Source organism: Jaculus jaculus, chromosome 3 (assembly GCF_020740685.1).
Source record: "Jaculus jaculus isolate mJacJac1 chromosome 3, mJacJac1.mat.Y.cur, whole genome shotgun sequence".
NCBI lineage: Eukaryota > Metazoa > Chordata > Mammalia > Rodentia > Dipodidae > Jaculus > Jaculus jaculus.
Genome location: NC_059104.1, coordinates 176,261,256 through 176,285,042, shown reverse-complemented (window position 1 = coordinate 176,285,042; position 23,787 = coordinate 176,261,256). Strand labels below are relative to the sequence as shown.

The window sequence follows — 23,787 nt, the reverse complement described above, 5'->3', positions numbered from 1 at the left end:
AGGGTCCTTAGGCTTCACAGGCAAGCGCTGAACCGCTAAGCCATCTCTCCAGCCCTTGAATGTTTTTAAGAGTGGTAAAAGGTTTGTTTGCATGGGGCTGGGGAGATGGCTCAGTGGTTGACAGCATTTGCTTACAAAGCCTTCCAGCCTAGGGTCTCAATTCCTCAAAACCCTCATAAAGCCAGATGCAAAAAATGGTGCAGGGATGTTTTATTCATTTACAGCAGCAAGAGTCCTTGTGTCACCCATTATGCACATGCACACGTGTGCAAATAAATACAAATTTTAAAACGGGGTCTGGAGAGATGGCTTAGCGGTTAAGGCATTTGCCTGCAAAGCCTAAGGATCCTGGTTTGACTCTCCAGGACCCACGTAAGCCAGATGCACAAAGGGGCGCATGCATCTGGAGTTCGTTTGCAGGGGCTGGAGGCCCTGGTGTGCCCATTCTCTCTCTTTTTCTCTCAAATGAATAAAGAAAGAAAGAAAATAGATTATTTTTTAAAAAAAGATGTTTTCATCAAACATATACATGGTAAGAATGAGGAAAAGAGTGCAGGAGAAACTACCCAAGGTAAGGTACATTGTGTTGCCTGAGCTAGAAGGGTCTGGATGCCAGGTCTGAGCAAGGTTCCACTACTGCCTAAAGGAATTCTCTCCACACACACACACGTGTGTGTGCATGTGTGTATATGCATTTATGTATGTATGACTGGGCTTGTGAGACAAGGTCTTGTAAAGCCTAAGCTGGCTTTGACTTCTCTACGTAGCCAAGGACGACCTCGAGCTCCTGATCCTTCTGCCTCCACTTCCCAAGAGCGAGGCTACAGCCATGCGTCACCGTGCCTGGTTTATACGATGCCGGGAATTGAACCCAGAGCTTCATGCATGCTCGCCCAACACTCTACCAAGTGAGACACATTCCCAGCCCCATACTTGCCTTTCTAAGCCTTGAGGTCCTCTGTGTAAAGTGGGGACAAAGCAGCACCTACCAAGGGACACTGCTGACTAGTGAGCCATTATGTCAATGCTCACCATTCACTGAGCCTTTCACACAGATCAGATCACTCTTCAGTACTTTACATGGACAGTATTAACTTACTTAATTCTCACCACCACTCTGAGAGAATGTTGTATTTATTATGTTATTAGGTAGGGTTACCTGTATCCCAAGGCTGGTCTGGAACTTACTGACCCTGAACCTCTTTTCTCTCTACCCCCTAAATGTTGGGATTACAGATGTACCCCACCATGCCTGGTTTAGGCATTCCTGGAGATCAAACCCAGGACATTGTGCACGAAAGGCAAAGCATTCTACCAACTCCCCCCACACCCTCAGTCTAAGGGATCCAATTATATAGATAAAAGAAAGTAGAATACTAAGAGGTCAAGTGACATGTCAAAGTCATACACTGATAAATTAGGGGAGATGATCCCTAGGGCTACTATTCCAAATGTCTCCTGATACACTATAAAATACTTCATACATCTTAACTTATCAAAAGCTATGGCGTATTTATTGTTAGTATTTGCAATTAAAAATATTTTAAGGCACCAGGTATGTTGGTGCATGCCTTTAATCCCAGCACTGGAGGCAGAGGTAGGAAGATAGCCCAGAGTTCAAGGCCACCCTCAGACTACATAGTGAATTCCAGGTCAGCCTGAGCTAGAGAGAGACCCTACCTCAAAAAACCAAGGGGGGGGGGGAAGAATATGTAAAAGGGGAAGGAAGCTAGGGACCAAGACCAGTGTTAGTGTGCTGGCCTAGCAAGTATAAAACAGCCCTGGGTTCCAGCACTGCAAGAATGAATGTTATTTCATGAAGTACTTGGTTCAAATATTTGAAAAAGAAGATATTTCTTATTTTATAATGTTGAACCAAAGGCCTTGTGAATACTAGGTAAGTGTTCTACCACAGGATCATTATTATCAGGATCATTACACCCACTTCATATAATTGTAAATCTCATAGCTGAGAGGTACTGACTGCGGGGCTGAGGTGATAGCTCAGTGGGTAAAGTTCTTGCCATGTAATATGAGGACCTGAGTTCAGATCCCAACACCCACCTAAAATGCTAGATGTGGTAGCATACACTTGTAATTCTAGTAATGGGGAAGTGACAACAGGAAGATAGGAAGATCCTTGGGGCTGGCAGGTTAGCTTGTCTAGCCCAGCTGGTAAACTCTGGGTTCAAGGAGAAACCCTGTCTCCAATAGTAACGTGGAAAGTGATCTAGTAAGGCACTTGAAATCGACCTCTGGCCTCCACATGTACATATATGCACACACACCTGCACACATGTGTACCCACACTAACACACATAAATACATACAAAAAATTTACTGATTAAACTGATATGTATTGAAACACACAGTACCAGATAGGAAGTATGCTGAACCTTAGAGATATATGGATAAAGAGTCTAAGCCCTTAAAAATTGAATTTCAGCCAGGTATGGGAGAACATGCGTTTAGCCCTAGCTCTTGCAAATCTAAATTAGGAGGATCTGTATAAATTCAAGGCTAGTCTGGGGCTATAGAGTGAGTCTCAGGTCAGCCAGGGCTAGAGTGAGAACCTGCCTTAAAAAAAAAGGGGTGGTGGTGGCTAGAGAGGTGGCTTAGAGGTTAAGGCACATACCTATGAAGCTTAAAGACCCAGGTTCGATGATCTATGTCCCACATAAGCCAGATGCACACGGTGGCTCATGCACTGGGAGTTCATTTGCAGTAGCTAGAGGCCCTGGTGTGCTCATTCTTATTCTCTCTCTCTCCCTCTCCCTTTCTCTGTGTCTCTAATAAAATAAATAAAAATAATTATTAAAAAAATTTTTTTTGTTCAGTTTTATTTATTTATTTGAGAGTGACAGACAGAGAGAGAAAGAGGCAGATAGAGAGAGAATGGGCACGCCAGGGCTTCCAGCCACTGCAAATGAACTCCAGACAAGTGCACCTCCTTGTGCATCTGGCTAACATGGGTCCTGGGGAATCAAGCCTTGAACCGGGGTCCTTAGGCTTCATAGGCAAGCGCTTAACCGCTAAGCCATCTCTCCAGCCCAATAAAAATAATTCTTAAAACAAACAAACAAAAATCAGCCAGGAATGGTGGCATACACCTTTAATTCCAGCACTTGGGAGGCAGAGGTAGGAGGATTGCCATGAGTTTAAAGCCACCCTGAGACTACATTGTGACTAACAGGTCAGCCTGAGCTAGAGTGAGACCATACCTCGAAAAACCAAAACAAAAGGCTGGAGAGATGGCTTAGTGGTTAAGGCACTTGTCGGCAAAGCAAAGGACCTCGATTCAATTCCCCAGTACCCACTTACACCAGATGCACAAGGTGGCGCATGTATCTGGAGTTCGTTAGCATTGGCTGGAAACCCTGGCATGCCCATTCTCTCTCACACTCTGCCTCTTTCCCTCTCTCAAATAAATAAATATTTTTAAAAAATCAATAAGGGATCTTTTAAAAATATTTTATTTTTGTTTACTTATTTATTTGACAAAGAGGAAGAGGGAAAGAGAATGAGCACAATAAAGCCCCCAGCCACTGCAAATGAACTCCAGATGCGTGTGTCCCCTTATACATCTGGCTAATGTGGGTCCTGGGGAATCAAACCTGGTTCCTTTGGCTTTGCAAGCAAGTGCCTTAACTGCTAAGCCGTCCCTCCAGCCCTCAATAAGGGATCTTTAAAAAAAAAGGTTGCCAGGCATGGTGGCTCATGCCTTTATTCCCAGTACTTGGGCTCTTGGGAGGCAGAGGTAGGAGAATCACCATGACTTCAAGGCCACCCTGAGACTACATAGTGAATTTCTGGTCAGCCTGGGCTAGAGTGAGACTGTACCTCAGGAAAAAAAAAAAAAAAAAAAAAAGGCAGTTTCAAGTCTGCATAGGATAGTATATGTCTGAGTCTATGTATAAGTTGTAAGTATCATGTTAATTGGGAGAAATCAATGGCATTTGAATGTTATGTATATCATGCTGGTATTTAGCATTTATCCTAGACATTACACACACACACACACACACACACACACACACACACAATGCATTTTCCAGCCCTATCCTAGATATATATATGTGTATGTATGTGTATGTATATGTGTGTATGTGTGTGTGTGTGTGTGTGTGTGTGTGTGTGTGTGTGTGTATATATATATATATATATGTATGTATGTATGTATGTATGTATGTATGTATGTATGTATTTTTTTGTTTATTTGTTTGTTTTGTTTTTCGAGGTAGGGTCCCACTCTGACCCAGACTGACCTGGAACTCACTATGGAGTCTCAGGGTGGCCTTGAACTCATGGCAATCTTCCTACCTCTGCTTCCTGAGTGCTGGGATTAAAGGTGTGCGCCACCACGCCCGGCTATCCTAGATATTTTTATAACTAGAAAAACATTTATATTATATGTACCTTAAGATGATGAGCTGTTGTATATAATTTCCCACATCCTTCATATTTACATCGAAATGCCTTCTCTCCACTCTGTTGAGACTTAGCAGTTACTCTTGTTGCATGTCCTTGTAAGACAATCTATATAAGACAAAAAGCATGATTTAAGATAAGTGATATAATAAGTTAAATAAATATACAGAAATTAAAGAGATGAGCCAGACTTGAAGGTGCATGCATTCAATCCCAGCACTCTGGAGGCAGAGGTAGGAGGACTGCTATAATTTCAAGGCCAGTCTGAGAATACATAGTGAATTCCATATCAGGTCAGCCTGCTTTCTATCTCTTTCTCTCTCTTTTTTGGTTTTTCTGGTCTGGCCCAGGCTGACCTGGGATTCATTATGTAGTCTCAGGGTGGCCTCAAACTCATGGCGATCCTCCTACCTCTGCCAACTCAGTGCTGGGATTAAAGGTGTGTGCCACCATGCCTGGCTCTCTATCTCATTTTTTTTCTTTGGTTTTTTGAGGCAGGGTCTTACTCTAGCCCAGGATGACCTAGAATTCACTATGGAGTGTCAGGGTGGACTGGAACTCAGTGATCCTACTACCTCTGCCTTCCGAGTACTGGGATTAAAGGCATGTGTCACCATGCCCGGCTTTCTATCTCATTTTAAAAAATATTTTATTTGCTTATTTATTTGAGGGGAGGAGGGAGAGAATGGGCAAGCCAGGGCCTGCAGCTGCTGGAAATAAATTCCATATCCATGAGCCACTTTGTGCAGACTGGGGAACTGAACTCAAGTCATTAGATTTTGCAGGCAAGCACTTTAACCACTGAGCAATCTCTCCTGTCTATCTTATTTTTTTTTATCTTATATTTTAAGACAGGGTCTTTTCATTTAATCCACAACTAAGACAAGGTAACCACAGGAATACCCTATCTGCCCCTCCATGCTGGGATTACAGATATACATCACCAAGCCTGACATTTTCACATGGGGGCCAAGTTCAGGTTGTCATGCTTGCACAAGCAAGTACTTGACCCACTAAGTCTATTATGCTACTTAAGAGAATTTGGCATGCTTTAAGGAGTACTAGAAGGGCTAGGAATGTAGGAATGGTAAAGCTTGGCCCGGAGTTTCATACCAGCACAACAACGAAAAGTTAACAGTATAAACTGGGTGTGGCGGCGCACGCCTTTAATCCCAGCACTCAGGAGGCAGAAGTAGGAACATTGCTGAGAGTTTGAGGCCACCCTGAGACTACACAGTGAAGTCCAGATCAGCCTGGGCTAGAGTGAGACCCTATCTCAAAAAAAAAAAAAAAAAAAATTACCAGTATCAAGTCAGGTGGTGTATACCTGTGGTCTCAGCACTTGGGAGATTGAAACAGACAGACTGTGAACGAGGTTAACTTGAGTAAGAACTTATCTCAAGAAACAAAACAATAACAACAAGAACCAAACCACCACCACTAAAAAACAATGAAACCTCACAAAAGATATAATTATAATAATATAGAGGTCCTAAAATTCTAATGGGGACAAAATATAAGTAGAGAGAGGGCTAGGGAGATGTGTCAGCAGTTAAAGACGCTTGCCTGCAAAGCCTCCGGCCCTGGTTTGGTTTCCCAGTATGGATGTATCAGAGGCACAAAGTGGCATATCCCTCTGGAGTTTATTTGCAGGGTCAAGAGGCCCTGGCTTGCCCTCCTCCCTGGGCTTGTAAATAAAAATATTTTAGGGGCCTGAAGAGATGGCTCAGTGGTTAAGGTATATGTGTGCAAAGCCTAATGACCCTGGTCTGAATGACCAGTACTCAAGTAAAGCCAGATGCGCAGAGTGACTCATGTATCTGGAATCATTTGCAGTGGTACAGGCCTTGACATGCCCATTCCTTCTCCCACCCTCTTGTCTCTCTCTTTCTGATTGCAAATAAAAATTTTTAAAACATTTTAGAGCTGGGTGTGGTGGTGCACACCTTTAGTCCCAGCACTTGGGAGGCAAAGGTAAGAGAATCACTGAGTTCAAAGCCAACCTGAGACTACATAGTGAATTCCAGGTCTGCCTGGGCTAGAGGGAGACCCTGCCTTGAAAAACAAAACAACAACAAAATAATAGGGCAGAAGAGATGCTCAGTAGTTAAGGCACTTGTCTGCAAAGATTAAGGACCCAAGTTCAATTTCCCAGTACCCACGTAAAGCCTAAATGGACAAGGTGGCCCATGAGTCTGGAGTTTGTTTGCAGTGACTAGAGGCCCTGGCATGCCCATTCTCTATCTGCCTCTTTCTCTCTCTCAAATAAATTAATTTTTAAAAGTTATATATGTATTTATTTATTTATTTTGGGCTGGAGAGATGGCTTAATGGTTAAGGCATTTGCCTGCGAAGCCGAAGGACTCATGCGCTACTCTCCAGATGCCATGTAAGCCAGACACACAAGGTGGCACGCACATCTGTAGTCAATTACAGTCGCTGGAGGCCCTGGCCATTCTCTCTCTCACACAAAACCAAACAAAACAGAGAAAGATCAGTCTGTTGGGCTAGCTTCAAAAAGAAAAAAGAAAAAAATATATATACATACACATATTTTCAAATAAAACAAAAAGTATAGAGAGCTGTAATATAGCAATCTGTCTAAAGGTGACACTTGGGACTGGGAAGATAGCTTAGTGATTAAAGGCACTTGCTGGCAAAGCCTGCTGGCCTGCATTCAATTCCCAAGTAACCCATGTAAACTGGATAAGAAAAGGGGCACAAACATCTGGTGTTCTTCGGTAGCACCAAAGGCTTTGTGCACACGCAAGTAGTAAGTACCTTTTTAAAAAAGAAATAGCATCAGTTTTAAAAAATGAAGGTGTGCCGGGCGTGGTGGCGCACGCCTTTAATCCCAGCACTCGGGAGGCAGAGGTAGGAGGATCTCCAAGAGTTCCAGGCCACCCTGAGACTACATAGTGAATTCCAGGTCAGCCTGAGCCAGAGTGAGACCCTACCTCGAAAAACCAAAAAAAAAAAAAAAAAAAAATGAAGGTGAGACTTGAATACTGACGATGAGATAGGAAGGTCTATCCAGGTCAAAGAAACAGGATGATCAAACGTTTAGATATGTATTTGGAAGGAGTGGAAACTTTCTATGAGATCACTGTGTTTGCATGAATAAAATAACAATGATGAGGGGCTCATACTTAGAAAGAGCTTTAGAAACCAACTGAAAAGCAATGCCAGGTGATGAAAACAAGAGGAAGGCACTACAATTATTTATTTATTTATTTATTTATTTATTTATTTATTTATTTATTTTTGGTTTCTGAGGTAGGGTCTCTCTCTGGTCCAGGCTGACTTGGAATTAACTATGTAGTCTCAGGGTGGCTTCAAACTCATGGAGATCACCTACCTCTGCCTCTCAAGTGCTGGGATTAAAGGCGTGCGCCACCATGCCCAGCTGGCATTACAATTTTAAAGTAAGGAAGTGGTCAACATCAGTTCTCTAAAACAGTCAACAGACATAGTGGCAAGTATAGCAAATGTACAGGAGAGGATGATTTAAAAAAAATAGGATTGGGCTGGAGGGATGGCTTAGCAGTTAAGGCATTTGCCTGCAAAGCCAAAGGACCCAGGTTCGATTCCCCAGGACCCACACTAGCCAGATGCACAAGGGGGTGCATGCATCTGGAGTTTGTTTGTAGTAGCTGGAGGCCCTGGCATGCCCATTGTCTCTCTCCCTCTTTCTTTGTCAAATAAAATATTAAAAAAAAAAACAGGATAATGACTATGGATTTGGAAGCAATAGATGATTCTATAGGTAATTTAGAATAAAAATTGACACAATTATTTTAATTATTTTAATAAATACTATTTATTTGCAAGCAGCTAAAAAAAAGAGAAAAGAGAAAGACAGACACAGAATGGGTGTGGTAGGGCCTTTAGGTGCTGCAAATGAACTCCAGATGCATGAGCCACATTGTGCATCTGGCTTTACATGGGTACTGGGGAATCAAACTAGGACCATTAGGCTTTTCAGGCAAGTGCCTTGCCCACTGAACCATCTCTCCAGCCCTAGCAGGATTATTTTAGATTGGGGTTTTCAAACTTGGAGAGTACTACTTGGCATCTAGTGGACAGATGTCCCACAAGGCATATGTTCCCCATGACAAGAAGTTATACTCCCAAGGTATCAACAGTGCTGATTGTTTTGTTTTGTTTTGTTGAATTTTGGTGGTGAAGAGATTAAACCCAGCTCCTTGTGCAGTGTCAGGGCAGCCCGGCTTATGGTGACCCTGTCTCTAACAAACAGCTTTACATACCTGCATTTTTTTCTCTTGTTCACTGTCTGAGATCATTCCAGTCCCTGTTACACTTTCACTTCCATCAATGGACACCTAAAGGAATAAAAGAAAGTTGAGAAAATTTTAAGTCTATTTATTTGCAACGCTGGAGATTGACCCCAAGGTCTCACGTTAGTACTCTTGTTACTGAGTTATACCTCAATACCCAAGTTTATATATAAGTATGTATGTACATATGTATACATACACATATGTGTGTGTGTGTTTTCTTCTTTTGAAGGTAGGGTCTCACTGTAGCTCAGGCTGACCTGAAACTCACTCTGTAGCCAGGCTGGCCTTGAACTCACAGCAACCCTCCTGCGTCAGCCTCCCAAGTACTCAGATGAAAGGCATGAGATACCATATCTCACTTAATTTTATATTGTTTTCTTTCTAATTTTTTAACTTAAAATTTTTTTTTTGTTGTTTACTTAATTTTCATTTGAGAGCTACAGACAGAGATAGAGACAGAGAGAGGGTGGGGGGGAATGGGTGCGCCAGGACCTCCAGCCACCGCAAATGAACTCCAGACGCGTGTGCCCCCTTGTGCATCTGGCTAACATGGGTCCTTGGGAATCGAGCCTCGAACCGGGGTCCTTAGGCCTCACAGGCAAGCGCTTAACCGCCAAGCCATCTCTCCAGCCCTAATTTTTTAACCTTAAAAAAAATTATTTTATTTATTTGAGAGAGAGAGATAGAGAGAGGGAGAAAATAGGCATGTCAGGGCCTTTAGCCACTGTAAACAAACTCTAGATGCATACACCATGCACCACCTTGTGCATCTGGCTTATGTGAGTCCCGGGGAATCAAACTTGGGACCTTTGGCTTTGTACACAAATGCCTTAACTGCTAAGCCATCTTTCTAGCCCTAATTTTTTTTTCAAGGTAGGGCTTCACCCTAGCTCAGGCTGACCTGGAATTCACTATGTAGTCTCAGGGTGGCCTCAAACTCACAGTGACCCACCTACCTTTGCCTTCCATCCAGCCCTAATTTTTTAACTTGCCAGGGTCTCCTGCAACTACAAACTAACTCCAGATGCATGTGCCACTTTGTGCATCTGGCTCTATGTATGAACCAGAGTCTCAAACCAGGTCATCAGGCTTAAGAGCCTTTAACAACTGAGCAATCTCTCTCCCCAGCCCTCATTTTTTTTAAAGTTATTTTTGAGGAAGGGTCTCACTCTAACCCAGACTGACCTGGAACTCACTCTGTAGTCTTAGTCCAGCCTTGAACTTACGGCGATCCTCCTACCTCTGCCTCTCAAGTGCTGGGATTTAAGGCATGCACCACTATGCCTGGCCACTTTTTTACTATTGACAACTTTTTTTTGGTGGTGGTTTTTCAAAATAGGGACTCACCCTAGCCCAGGCTGACCTGGAATTCACTAGGCAGTCTCAGGGTGAACTTGAACTCAGAGATCCTCCTACCTCTGCCTCCCCAGTGCTGGGATTAACGGTGCATGCCACAATGCCCAGCTCTATTGACAACTTTTATTGAATACATATAGACAATATACCATTATAATCCCCTCCCATCAGTTTCCCCTTTTTCCCTTCCCTATCTCCCTCTTTTAATTAAGCTTATATTTTAATAGGTAATAAGTATATGAAGATTTATTACCATCTATTTCTGTGTATGTTTGGAAATTTCTCAAATTAAATAAAAATGAAATAAACAGAGGGCTAGAGAGATGACTTAGCAGTTAAGGCACTTGCCTACAAAGCCTAAGGATACAGGTTAGATTCCCTAGTACCTACCTAAGACAGATACAAAGTGGCACACATGTCTGGAGTTTGTTTGCAGTTCCTACAGGCCCTGGCACACCCATTCACTCTCAAAGAAATATCAAAATAAATAAAAAATATATTTTTTTAAAAACCACTATTTATTTGTATCATGCTGGGGATCAAACTACAACTCACATGCATGTTAGGCAAGAACTCTACCACTGAACCATACCACCAGTCTCCTCAAGTTTTGGAGGGCATTAGGGGGTTAAAACAGCATCACATGTGACCCAGGCTGGTCAGAAGCTTCTGCTCCTCCTGCCTCCATTCTGTGAGTGCTGGAATATGTGCCACCATGCCCAAGTCATGGGCTGCTAGAGACAGAGCTTCCTGCACATTAGGCAAGCACTCTACCCCCTGAGCTGTATCACCAGCTCTAAATGGCAGATTTCTTGATAAAGTATGCTTTTGGTTTCCTTTCCTTAAAAAATAAAAGTCAGCTCTATTGGGGACTTTACCATGAACTGTATTTCCAGCCCTATGGAATGGTAATGATGTTGCAAAAATGCCATACCTTTGCCGCATACTGCTCCAAAGCACTAATGGTGTCGGGGTCAATTGTGGCATCTCCAGTGTGCAGCCCTGCCACTGTCCCATCAGCCTGAATTGCCAGGATGGTATCAGACTGTGGGACTTGCACTGCATGGTGGATGTAAGCTGTTGTGCCATCTTCCAGTTGAACAGCCTGTAACGCACTCTGGTCATAACTATCTGAGGAATTTAAGAGAAGGGCATTACATGAAAGACATTAAACTATATTAAAGGGAAGAGGGGAACAAACTTTCTTTTGTGTGTATGTGGCCACACGTGTGTGTGTATATTCACATTTGTGCACATATGTGTGAAAGCCAGAGTTGGGTGTCTTCAACTGTTCTCCACTTTTTTCTTTCTTTCTTTTTTTTTGGTTTTTCGAGGTAGGGTCTCGCTTCTAGCCCATGCTGATCCATAGTGAATTCTAATTCACTATGTAGTCTCAGGGTAGCCTTGAACTCACTAGCTCTGCCTCCTGTCTGGGATTAAAGGAGAATTCACTATGTAGTCTCAGGGTGGCCTTGAACTCATGGCAATCCTCCTACCTCTGCTGGGATTAAAGGTGTGCACCACCACTCCTGGCTAACGCCCAGCTTTTTTTACTTTTCTTTCTTTCTTTTTTTTTTTTTTTTTTTTGCTCTTCACTTTATTTACTGACACAGGATTTCTCACCTGAACCAGAACTTGCCACCTTGGCTAGTATAGCTCGCCAGCTTGCCTTGGGAACCCAAAGTTTCCACCTCTCAAGTGTTAGGATTACAGGTGGGCTGCTATTCCTTTCTGGCATTTACTTGGGAGCTAGGAACCCAAATTTTGGTCATTATGCTTGTATAATGAGAGTTTTACCCACTAACCCACCTCCCCAGCCCAAAGAATGAGCACTAGACCATGAGATATTTATTTATTCCTGGCCTTTAAAAAAAAAATCTATTTGGAAGCAGAGAGAGAAGGGGAGAGAAGGGGCAGGCCAGGGCCTCCTGTGGCTGCAAAGGAACTCTAGATGCATGCGCCTCTCTGTGTACTTGGCTTTACGTGGATACTTGGGAACTAAACATGGGCCTTTAGGCTTTGCATGCAAAAGCATCAACCACTGAGCTGTCTCTCCACACCCCTATTTTTTAAAATTAAATTATTATTTTTTTAATTATTCAAGAAAGAGAGAGAGAGAATGGGCATACCAGGGCCTCCAGCCACTGCAAACAAACTCCAGACACATTTGCCACCTTGTGCATCTGGCTTACGTGAGTCCTGGGGAATTAAATCGAGGTCCCTTGGCTTTGCAGACAAGTGCCTTTAACCACTAAGCCATCTCTCCAGCCCCTATTTTTGGTTTTTTGAAAACAGGTTCTCACTCCATAGCCCAGACTGTCCTGGAACTCACTAGTAGACCAGGCTGGCCTAAATGTGCAGTGATCCTCCTGCTTCTGTCTCCCACCTGCTGGAGTTATGAGCATGCACCTTCATGCATAATTTGGATCATGTGTTTTATATTCATTATTTCATCCTCACACAAATTCTGAGGCAGATATACTTGTCATCTCCACTGTACAAATGGGAGCCTGAGGTTTGGGAAATTAAAATCATTTTCCTTGGGAACCAAACAATTCATAAGACCTAACATTTAACATTCAAAATGCTTATGTAGAGAAACCATCATGTGAACTTATGTCAGCTCATGGTGCTGAAACTTTCAACTCCAAAGTCCAACTGTTTGGTGTTATAAACTATTCCCATACAGCTCAGGCTGCCACCAGGTTTTTCCTTGAATGGTGTCCAAATCTGTGCCTTTACATGAGTAAGCACAGCTTCAGCAGCTGAAGACTGTGCTTGGTTCTCCCCCACTCCCACTTCTCCCTCTCGTCACTCATATGTACAAGGCAGGGTACCTTTGGAGGTGTGGTGAATAAACGCCGTAGTTCCATCTTCCAACTGCACTGCCTGACCATCCTCCAGACGCAAACTGTCCCCTGCTCGAGAACAATGCTTACATTTAGATGCATGTTTTCCAGCATGTTCTACTTAATTCATCTGGCAACAGAGTGTTAGTAAGCCATTAAGCACAGCAGAACAACCTATTGCTCAGTCTTTGAATACTCAAGAAATTTCAGTAAAGCTGCTTTGAGAAAGTATTTGAAGTTACAAGGAATCGGAATATCTGTTGTAGGAAGATGTATTGGAGATGAGAAGAGTTGAAAAAAAGAAGAAACAAGAAGATGAGTGACGTGTGGATTCAGGCAAACAACACACACAGTCACTTGGGACCACTGCTCAGGAGTTTCTCTACCATGATCTTTGAGGGAAGGTTTTGGTTAAGTTAGATTATCTCTTTGGTATCTACTGACTTCTCTTGTGAAAAGGGGAACTAGAAATCAGGAGCAAGTTCAGGTAATCAGAGTGAACTAAAGGCAGCAAATTCTGAATTGTGAGACTCAGAGGGCTCACAGTGCTGTCTCTTAAATACTTACTACTTTTAGGAATGGGTACATGTTGAACATAAGCAGCAGAACCGTCCTCCAACTGAATTACCTGGCCGTCGATGAGCCTGCCATCTGGAACAAAGGATTCAAGCCAATCAATTAGCACAAACAAAGATATAAAACTTTATGCAATTTCAAAATGGTATCTATAAAAACATACACTACTTAAGATCATGTTCATCTTGATTCTTCCCTCAATGTTCTGAGGCAATTCAATACCACATCCAGTGATCCTATAGAAAGCAGAAAATCCTCCCTCAGCCATCCTTCTTCCCCTCCAATTTTCAATCACATGAGTGCAAGAGGAAGAGTGGCTCATCACAGAAAGTGACGTAAGTGGAACCTGTCTACCTTTTAGAACCATTTAGTATCAATGACCCTGACCACAGGGATGCTCAACAGATATATCAGTGTATATGAAGCCAGTTGACATTCTCACCCCTGGGAACTACGCACAACTATGCACATGTCTGCATAGTCGGTTTCCATGTGAACCTGAAGTTTGAGAACTGGACTGTTCCTGGAGCAAACTCAGTAACTCAGAGATGTTATCATAAGCATACCCAAATGCTTTCTGTATTCATATGCATTGTAAAAACATTAAATAACAGCCTTTAGTAAAATAAATAAATAAATAAATAAATAAATAAAAGGTCTTACTAAAATAAAATATGCCAGAGATACTCCCTACTCCTCTTTTGATGCCCCATGGTTTCTTGCAAATATCGCAAAGGGTATCCTTGTGTTATCAAAACAAAGTTGAAGGCAAATGGAAATAATTTAAAATTGTCACATGCAATAAAGTATCTTTAGGAGAAACTAGTACAGAGGTATAGTTGGTGTGGCTCCAACTCTGAGGTAATGAATCCCTGGTATTACCCAACTGGGCAAGTGTGAGGCACATACCTTTAGAATTGTGCTGTATGTAAGCAGTAGAGCCATCTGCAAGTGTTACTGCTTGCAAGCTTACTCCCTCCATATTTTCTAAATTGTCACCATCTATGAGAAAGAAAAATTACTTTCCTTAGGTTAACTACATGTGCAGGCTGATCAAATTTTTTCAAAAAAGTTTTCTTTTTCAAGGTAGGGCCTCACTCTAGTCCAGGCTGACTTGGAATTCACTATGTAGTCTCAGGGTGGCCTTGAACTCTCAGCCATCCTCCTACCTCTGTCTCCTGAGTGCTGGGATTAAAGGCATGCGCTACCACGCAAGAGACAGCAAGAGAAAGAGAGAATGGGGGAGAGAGGATTGGCATACCTGGGCCTCCAACCTCTGTAACTGACCACTGGACATAGGCACCACCTTGTGAGCATACAAATGACTTTGTGCATGGATCACCATGTGTATCTGGCTTACATGGGATCTGGGGAGTTGAACATGGATCTTTAAGCTTCACAGGAAAGCACCTTAACTGCTAAGCCATCTATTCAGGCCTCAAAATTATTTTTATAAAATAAAAACTGGGAAAAGGTAGTTTGTTTTTTTTTTCAACTCTTGAAGACTCAAATGGGATCCTTTCTAGCATTTACAAAAGTAAATACGTAAGTCCTTGCCCTTCCAGCACCCATACCAAGTTAAAAATTATCATGGATGCCAGGCATGCTGGTGCACACTTGGGAGGCAGAAACAGAAAGATCTCCATAAGTTTGAGGCCACCCTGAGACTACAATAGTGAATTATAGGTCAGCCTGAGCTAGAGACCCTACCTTGAAAAACAAACAAACAAAAACAAAACAAAATAATCATAGGGGTCCAGAGAGATGGCTTAGTGGCTAAGGCACTTGCTTACAAAGCCTAAGGACCCAGGTTAAATCTCTCTCCCACATAAGGTAGATGCACAAAGGTGATGCAAGCACGAGGTCACACATGTGTACTAGGTGGCACAAGCCTCTGGAGTTCAAGTTCAGTGGCTAAGGCCCTGGCATGCCAATTTTCTCTCTCTTTCAAAATAATAATAAATTTTTAACAATGATCATGGAAAGGTCGAAATTTGTACTGCTACTAACTGAATGAAGCCCAGGGAAGTAAACAGAGCTTTACTGGGTAACACAGTAAGTTTTCATGAAGATAAATGATATTTCCAAACCTATGAACCTTGCAAGTATGACTACTTACCTGCCACAGTGACTGCTTCTGTCAGGCATAGGGTAACGTGTTGAGCCTCCATTCCTCCTCCAGGAAATTCTGTCATGCCCTGAGAATCCCGATTTATTTGGGCTAGCAACATTTTCTACCTTGAAGGAAAATATGGACACTTGAGAACAAAGAATGATGTACATGAAATAAAAGCTACAAGTTAGATTTGAGGACCACACTAAAATTGCTAAGGATATAAATGGTACTTGATAGAAAATAAAATTTCACTTAATATGCAGGGTAGGAGTATTAATGATTTCTTAACTTTTAAGATGTAGTTTAGTGAGGGCACATCTGGGTTTCACATGTATACATATCACACAGGTACAAAAACAAAATAGTGCTATGCCATGAACTGGCAAGATGACTCAGCAGGTAAAGGTGCTTTGCTTAAAAAATCCTGCTGGCTTGGGTTCAATTCCCTAGGACCCACATAAAGCCATTATGCACAAAAATCCCATGCCATTTCAAAATTATAATGCAAGTCAGGCATAGTAACACATGCCTTTAATCCCAGCACTCGGGAGGCAGAGGTAGGAGGATTGCTGTGAGTTCAAGGCCAGCCTGGGACTACAGAGTGCATTTCAGGTCAGCCTAGGCTATACAGTAAGACTACCTTGAAAATAAACAAAGAACAAAATTATAATGCATTATATTTTATTTTTCCCAAGATGGATACTGTACATATTTATATTTCATTACCTAAACTGTTCATCTTGTCACGAGTAAGAAAACAAAGCACTATTAGACAACTACATTAATTCCTGACACAAGGCTGAAGAAATGGCTTAGTGGTTAAGGCATTTGCCTGCGAAAACTAAGAACACTTGTTGAATCTCTAGGGCCCCTACAGACTGCCACACGAAAAAGTGAGGCAAGCATGCAATGCTGCACATGCACACAAGGGGGCGGAAACACCTGCCATTTGTTCACAGCGGCTGAAAGGCCCGCTGGCGTCTCCATTCTCTCTCTTCTTTCGGCCTCCTTCTCCATCCGTTTCTCCTCTCCCTCTCTCTCTCTCTCTCTCTCTCTCTCTCTCTCTCTCAAAAAAATAAAAAAGTCCTGACACAAACTTTTTCTTTTCTTTTTTGAGGTAGGGTCTCCCTCTAGCCCAGGCTGACTTGGAATCTGATGACAGAATTCTATACTATAAAGGTTGCTTCCTGTCTCTCCATATTCTCTCTCTGCCTGTCTTTCCTCACTCTGGCCACAGGGACACAAGTGAATATGGCCTTTTCCATCCCAGCCTGGCTGCGTAGAGGGGACAGTATAACACTGCTTCTTCGTCTGGGGGAACTTTTCTGCTTTATAGTTTGGGAGAACTTCTCATTTTAATTACATGAATGATTTTCCTCTGGTCTCTAAATCTACCTCCTCCATTTTCCCCTCCCACTCCAGATCTACCACAGGGATGCTTTCACTAACGCTAGGCCTGTTACCTGTGTAACTTCTCAAACCTCAGTGTAGCCATGAATACAACTCTCTCTATTACTCATTTCTCATCTGAATTTCTTTGATATTTTCCCTCTGCTCTTCTTCCTTAAGTTCCCAGCATTTGCCCAAACTTTCTCCCATGGGAAGCACAGGCGGATGCTATAGGTGTTTCTTCTAAATCTCCTACATCTGTGCCCAAGTTCTACCTTCCGTGCTTGTGGCTTTCTTCCAGTCTTTCCTTGAGAGCCTCAATTTCTCTTAAATGAGTTATTATGCAGTGTTTTCTACCTGAATGTGTGCTTCCCACTTCCCATGGGCTTATGGCTCTACTCTAGCCTCCTTCCAGATCTCATTTCCCCTAAATAAACCCCACAATTTGTGATTTTGCCCTAAATCTAATAGTTCATAATTATCCTTCTTGGCTGGGCATGATGGCGCACGCCTTTAATCCCAGCACTCAGGAGGCAAAGGTAAGAGGATTGCAGTGAGTTTGAGGCCACCCTGAGATTACATAGTGAATTCCAGATCAGCCTGGGGTAGAGTGAGACCCTACCTCAAAATAAAAAGTTTAAAAAAAAAAACCTGAAATATCCACATCTTTTTTTAAAAAATTTTTTTTGTTGTTATTTTATTTATTTTAGAGTGACAGACAGAGAGAAAGAGGCAGAGAAAGAGAGAGAGAATGGGCGCGCCAGGGCCTCCAGCCACTGCAAACGAACTCCAGACACGTCCACCCCCTTGTGCATCTGGCTAACGTGGGTCCTGGGGAATTGAGCCTTGAACTGGGGTCCTTAGGCTTCACAGGCAAGCGTTTAACCGCTAAGCCATCTCTCCAGCCCAGAAAAAGATTTTAAAAATTTTTTTTACTTATTTGCAAGCAGAGAGAGAAAGATAGAAAGAGAAGAGAGACAGAAAAGACAGTGGGCATGCCAGGGCCTGATGCTACTGCAAATTGACTCCAGACACATGTGCCCCTTGAGCATCTGGCTTACGTGAGTCCTGGGGAATTGAACCTGGGTCCTTTGGCTTCGCAGGCAAACACCGCCCTGAGACTACATAGTTAATTCCAGGTCAGCCTTGACCAGAGTGAGACCCTACCTTGAAAAACCAAAATAAAAAAGTAATTAAAATAAAATAACAAAACAGGGCTGAAGAGATGACTTAGTGGTTAAGGCACTTGCCTGAGAAGCCTAAGGACCCATGTTCAATCTCTCTCCAGATCCCATGAAAGCCAGACACACAAAGGTGAAACAAGCACAAGGATGCACATGTGCACTAGAAGGTGCAAATGTCTGGAGTTCACTTGTGGAATTTCTTCTCTATTTCTCTCTTTAAAAAAAAGTTCACAACAGGGCTGGAGAGATGGCTTAGTGGTTAAGTCAATTGCCTGCAAAGCCAAAGGTCACTTGGGAGGCAGAGGTAGGAGGATCGCCATGAGTTTGAGGCCACCCTGAGACTACAGAGTGAATTCCAGGTCAGCCTGGACTAGAATGAAACCCTACCTCAAAAAAACAAAAATAAATAAATAAATAAAATAATTTTAAAAAATAAATCCTCATCTATGAATAAACACAACATATTCTATACACATCACTGCTAATTCATCTTTATGATCTAATAGGTTTGCCACCTGGTCTTGCCTATTTTCAACACAGTAAGACAACTTGAGTAAAAATTCTCAAGTGCTGGGGGTGGTGGTGCATGCCTTTAATCCCAGCACTCTGGAGGCAGAGGTAGGAGGATCACTGTGAGTTCAAGGCTATCCTGAGACTACATAGTGAATTCCAGGTCAACCTGGGCCAGAGTGAGACCCTACCTCGAAAAACAAAAAATGCTAAACAAAACAAAATAAAAATCTCAAGTTATCCTTAACTAAATTATGACTCTAGAAGTTACAATGGTGTAGTCACACCATTTCTTTTTCTTTTGGTTTTTCAAGGTAGGGTTTCACTCTAGCCCAGGCTGACCTAGAGGTCACTATGTAGTCTCAGGGTGCCTCAAACTCATGGTGATCCTCCTATTTCTGCCTCCTGAGAACTGGGATTAAAGGCATGTGCCACCATGCCCAGTATTGCACATCTTTAAAAACTTTTCTTTTTGTATTATGTTTTTAGGCAAGCCCAATAGACTAGCCTTTTTTTTTTAATGCGAGAGAGAGACAGAATTGGCACACCAGGGTCTCCAGCCAATGTAATCGAACTCCAGACACATGTGCCATCTTGTGTACATGTGCAACCTTGCACACTTGCATCTAGCTTACATGGGACCTGGGGAGTCGAACATGGGTCCTTAGGCTTCATAGACAAGTGCCTTAACTGCTAAGCCCTCTCTCTAGCACTTTTTCATCTCTTCATACTTTAATTACTATAATAATCTTTTCACTCATCTGAAGCTCAGCTATCTTTTTTTTTTTTTGTGAATGTATGTGTGTATGCATGTGCATATGCAGATTTATACGTGTGGGCATGTGGAGGCCAGAAGTTGACATCAGGTGTTTCCCTCAATTGCTCCACCTTATTTATTGAGATAGGGACACTTACTTAAACCAAGAGCTGGTCAACTGGGCTAGTCTAACTAGCCAGCTTGCCCTGGGGATCCTGTCTGCCTTCCAAATGCTGAGATCACAGGCAGCAGCTGTGCCTGGCCAGCATTTACAAACCAGAGGGAATTCTGGTCCTCATGCTTATGCACAAGGGCTTATCTACGGAACCATCTCCCCAGCTTCCTTATTTTTTAAAAACACTTTTTTTTTGTTTATTTCTTTATTTGAGAGTGACAGACAGAGGAAGAGGCAGATGGAGAAAATGGGCGCAACAGGGCCTCCAACCACTGCAAATGAACTCCAGACACGTGTGCCCCCTTGTGCATCTGGCTAATGTGGGCCCTGGGGAATTGAGCCTCGAACCAGGGTCCTTAGGCTTCACAGGCAAGCACTTAACCACTATGCCATCTCTCTGGCCCCAGCTTCCTTATTTTATTTTGTATACCATTAAATTTTTTCAGATAATTTTTTTTTTTTTCAGGGTAGGGTATTACTCTAGCCCTGGCTGACCTTGAACTCACTCTGCAGTCCCAGTTTGGCATCAAATTCATGACAATCCTTCTACCTCTGCTTCCCAAGTGCTAGGAATGAAGGTGTACATCACCACCCCAGACGTGAGATATATTTTAATGTAAATTTTAAAATTAAGAAATAAACAATTCTTGCCGGGTGTAGTGGCACACGCCTTTAATCCCAGCACTCGGAAGGCAGAGGTAGGAGGATCGCTGTGAGTTCAAGGCCACCCTGAGACTACATAGTGAATTCCAGGTCAGCCAGGACTAGTGTGAGACCATACCTCAAAAAACAAAAACAAAAACAAAAAAAAAAAACAATTTTTGAGCTGGATAGCTCAGCTCAGTGTGTAAGAGCAGAGCACTCCCTGTGCAAACATGAGAGCCTGAGGGGAGGCCTGAGAGACTGCCCCATAGGGGAGCTGAGACCCCAGAATTACCACAGCTCACGGGGGTGGGGGGGGTGGGGGGGGGGACGACACAAAGACAAACTCCAGGATCAGTGACTCTAGCTCAAAAAGAGCACACAAGAAAGTGATGAGGTGGGACCCATACACGTGTTCTCACCACACACACACTCGAGCAAAAAAAGGAAGAAAAATGAATCTCAATAGCTTAACAAATCAAGTACCTTCATTTTTTTCTGGTTTTATTCTCTGCTGCTTGCTACACATGTACATATATATATTTTAGTGTTATATACGTCTAGCTTTTATCATTGCTAATAAATAAATTGACTATGTATCTTTCTTTGTGTGATGCCAGGTGTTGAGTTCAGGGCCTTGGGCATGCTAGGCAAGTGCTCTACCATTGGGCTACATGGCAAGCCCAGTTAGCTAATAAGCTATTGAAATATCTCTTTCTCTCTCTTTATTTTTTTATGTTTTTCAAGGTAGGGTCTCACTCCAGCTCAGGCTGACCTGGAATTCACCATGTCGTCTCAGGGTGGCCTCGAACTCTTGGCGAGCCTCCTACTTCTACCTGCTAAGTGCTGGGATTAAAAGAGTGTGCCAGGCTGGACAGATGGCTTAGCAGTTAAGGCATTTGCCTGCAAAGCCAAAGGACCCAAATTTGATTCCCCAGGATCCATGTTAGGCAGATGCACAAGGGGTGCATGTTTGCAGTGGCCAGAGGCCCTGGCACGCCCAATCTCTCCCTCTTTCTCTGTCAAATAAATAAAAAAAAAATTTTTTTAAGTGTGCGCCACCATGCCTAGCCAGAAATGATCTCTTAAAGTATAGTCTGTCTTTCTTTTTTTTCAAGGTAGGGTCACACTCTAGCCCAGGCTGACCTGAAATTCACTATGTAGTCTCAGGGTGGTCTCAAATTCACAGCGATCCTCCAACCTCCGCCTCTGAAGTGCTGGGATTAAAGGCATGAGCCACCACGCCTGCCAATATTTTTCATCATTGTAAATATCTTTATAAGTGGCTAAGAATTCTTCACAGTGATCACTCAATTTACACAATTTCACTTTTTTTTAAACCTCAAGCTGAGAGTATCAGTAGAACAAGTCTTAGTATGCACTCCTTGTCCCAGATCTCTCTCCCACAAGCTACAACGTGGTAAGGTACTCTGTTCTCCTACCGCCTTCCTTCATGATGGTCTCTGATTCACCATGACCCACCATGGGTTGAAACCTCAAAGACTTGGGGGGAAAAAGTTCCTTAAAACTCTTCTCTCAGTTGTAAACAGTGACAAAAGAAGCTAACTTGCATAGAAAATTAATACCAGAGAAGTGGAGTCATTACCATAATTATTCCTGACAATGGGGTTCAGAAGCCTTTAGAATTGGCTTGCAGGAAGCATTTGGTGATACCATACACAAAAGTCCTATAGTGCCACAAGTAGAGCTTTATTTAGTGGGCAGTTCTGGTGAGAGTCAGAAGACCAGAATGCTGGGAAGACTGAGCTTATGAGTCCTCAGGTGGGAATGAGTCCTCTTCTGGGGAACTGAACTAGAGGCCAGGCAGACACCTTCTGACAAAGAATTTGTCTCTGTTGTTCATGTCCTGAGACTGCATGAGAAGCTGAGTTTAAAGGGATGAGTCAGTTAATCTGAGGAAGAAACTTCAAGATACCTGGTATTCAGGCTGGTGCACGAGCACTGCTACTGCTTCTAGCCAGGTTCAAAGTGAGAACTGGGACCAAAAAACAAAGTGGAAAGATCTGGAAAACTTGTAGTTTGATCAGAAAAGCCTGTCCAAAGTTGGGGCTAAGGAAAGCATAGTTTTGTAAGAGTTTAGCACCACTAAACAGAAAGCAAGAAGGGCTGGGGAGACCATTCAGCAGCTAAAGGTGCTTACTTGCATCGCCTGGTGGTCAAGGTCTGATCCCCAGCACCCACGCACAACGTGCACATGCATCTAGGGCTTGTTTGCCCTGACAAGAGGCCCAGGCTGGCTATGCTCCGTTCATTCTCATCCTCTCTGTGTTTGCATTGTCTGGGCTGGGCATGGTGCTACACGCCTTTAATCCCAGCCTGAAGTAGGAGGATCCCTGAGAGTTTGAGGCCAGCCAGAGACTACATAGTGAATTCCAGGTCAGCCTAGGCTACAGTGAGACCCTACCTTGAAAAAAACAGTTTGGGAGACTAAGGCAGGATGATGAGCTAGAAGGCAGTCGGCTACATTGCAAGATTGTGTCTCAAAAGAAAGGAAGAGGAAGGAAGAAAGAGGAAGAGAGGGAGGGAGAACTTTGTACTGAGGTAGGAAAGAGTCCTTGAAGTTATCTCAGCAATCAGCAAGATCCCACTCAAGGACATGGAAGGCTCTGCATTGAGAGCACTCTACCTAAGCACTGCCTGCTATGAGGTTGTTTCCCTTCATTCCATCATGCTCAGGTGCCAAGGCACCATGGGTACCTGCAACTGTAACTTACTTAAGTGGGTTCAGCTGCTGCTCTAGGCGACAACAGACTTTGGTGTTGTCCACACATGATGTTGGTTTTATAGGCATGCAGAGCACAGTAGTTACAGGGTCATGGAGGCTTCCATGCAGAGTTCAAAGAAAAGCCTGGGAAGCCAAGCAAAATGAAGCAGGTCTGATTCTCTGCTGGCAGCCCAAGGGCAGGAGTGAGCTGTCAGAGTGAACCAGAAGACAGAATGGAGACCCCAGGAATGTGGAACACCTGTGGAGGAAAGCCACAGGCAGCAAGCAAAGCTAGCCCAGGAAAGCCAGGTATAACCAGCAAGGCAGTAGGGGTGAGAAGCCTAAGCCTTTCGGGGCTCACGTATGGCACGCTGCCCGCAATGAGACATGGAGTTAAGAGTTTAATGTCTGTTCTCTTTGCATCAGTCCTATTCCTCATTACTATTTTCATCTTCCATTTTTTAGTACAAGAATCTGTGTCCTATCTCATCACTGAATAATGGAAATGTACAACTTGTTTTTGGTTTGACTGGAGCCCACAGCTAAGAATTTGCCTTGAGTCTCAGGAGACTGGGGGACTGTTGGAGATGGACTAAATACATTTTGTATAATGAGATGGAAATGAGCCTTTGGGAGCCAGGAGAGGAATGTTACAGTTTGAATCTGAAGTCTTTCCCCCAAAAGATTCGCATGTTACATGTTTGGTTGCCAGCTAATAGTTTTTAGGAAGTGACTGGATGGATACCAAGGGCTCTGTTCTGCTTGGTGGATTAATCTCT

The 23,787-nt window shown here is 43.1% G+C and overlaps 1 protein-coding gene across 2 annotated transcripts in view; it reads right to left on the bottom strand.

Annotated features, from left to right (window-relative positions):
- Window positions 1-23,787, bottom strand: part of Znf143 (zinc finger protein 143) — a 55,900-nt gene that overhangs the window by 26,280 nt on the left and 5,833 nt on the right. Inside the window, exons 2-8 of one of the 2 annotated variants that reach the window (XM_004650874.2) lie at window positions 15,630-15,748; window positions 14,420-14,512; window positions 13,502-13,585; window positions 12,923-13,006; window positions 11,020-11,216; window positions 8,697-8,771; window positions 4,417-4,536 (exon numbers count right to left, since the gene is read on the bottom strand). In XM_004650874.2, the coding sequence (XP_004650931.1) occupies window positions 4,417-4,536; window positions 8,697-8,771; window positions 11,020-11,216; window positions 12,923-13,006; window positions 13,502-13,585; window positions 14,420-14,512; window positions 15,630-15,741 (765 nt within the window). In that variant the 5' untranslated portion in view covers window positions 15,742-15,748. The remainder of the gene's footprint in view (window positions 1-4,416; window positions 4,537-8,696; window positions 8,772-11,019; window positions 11,217-12,922; window positions 13,007-13,501; window positions 13,586-14,419; window positions 14,513-15,629; window positions 15,749-23,787) is intronic. The other variant, XM_012950587.2, reaches the window with a different exon arrangement.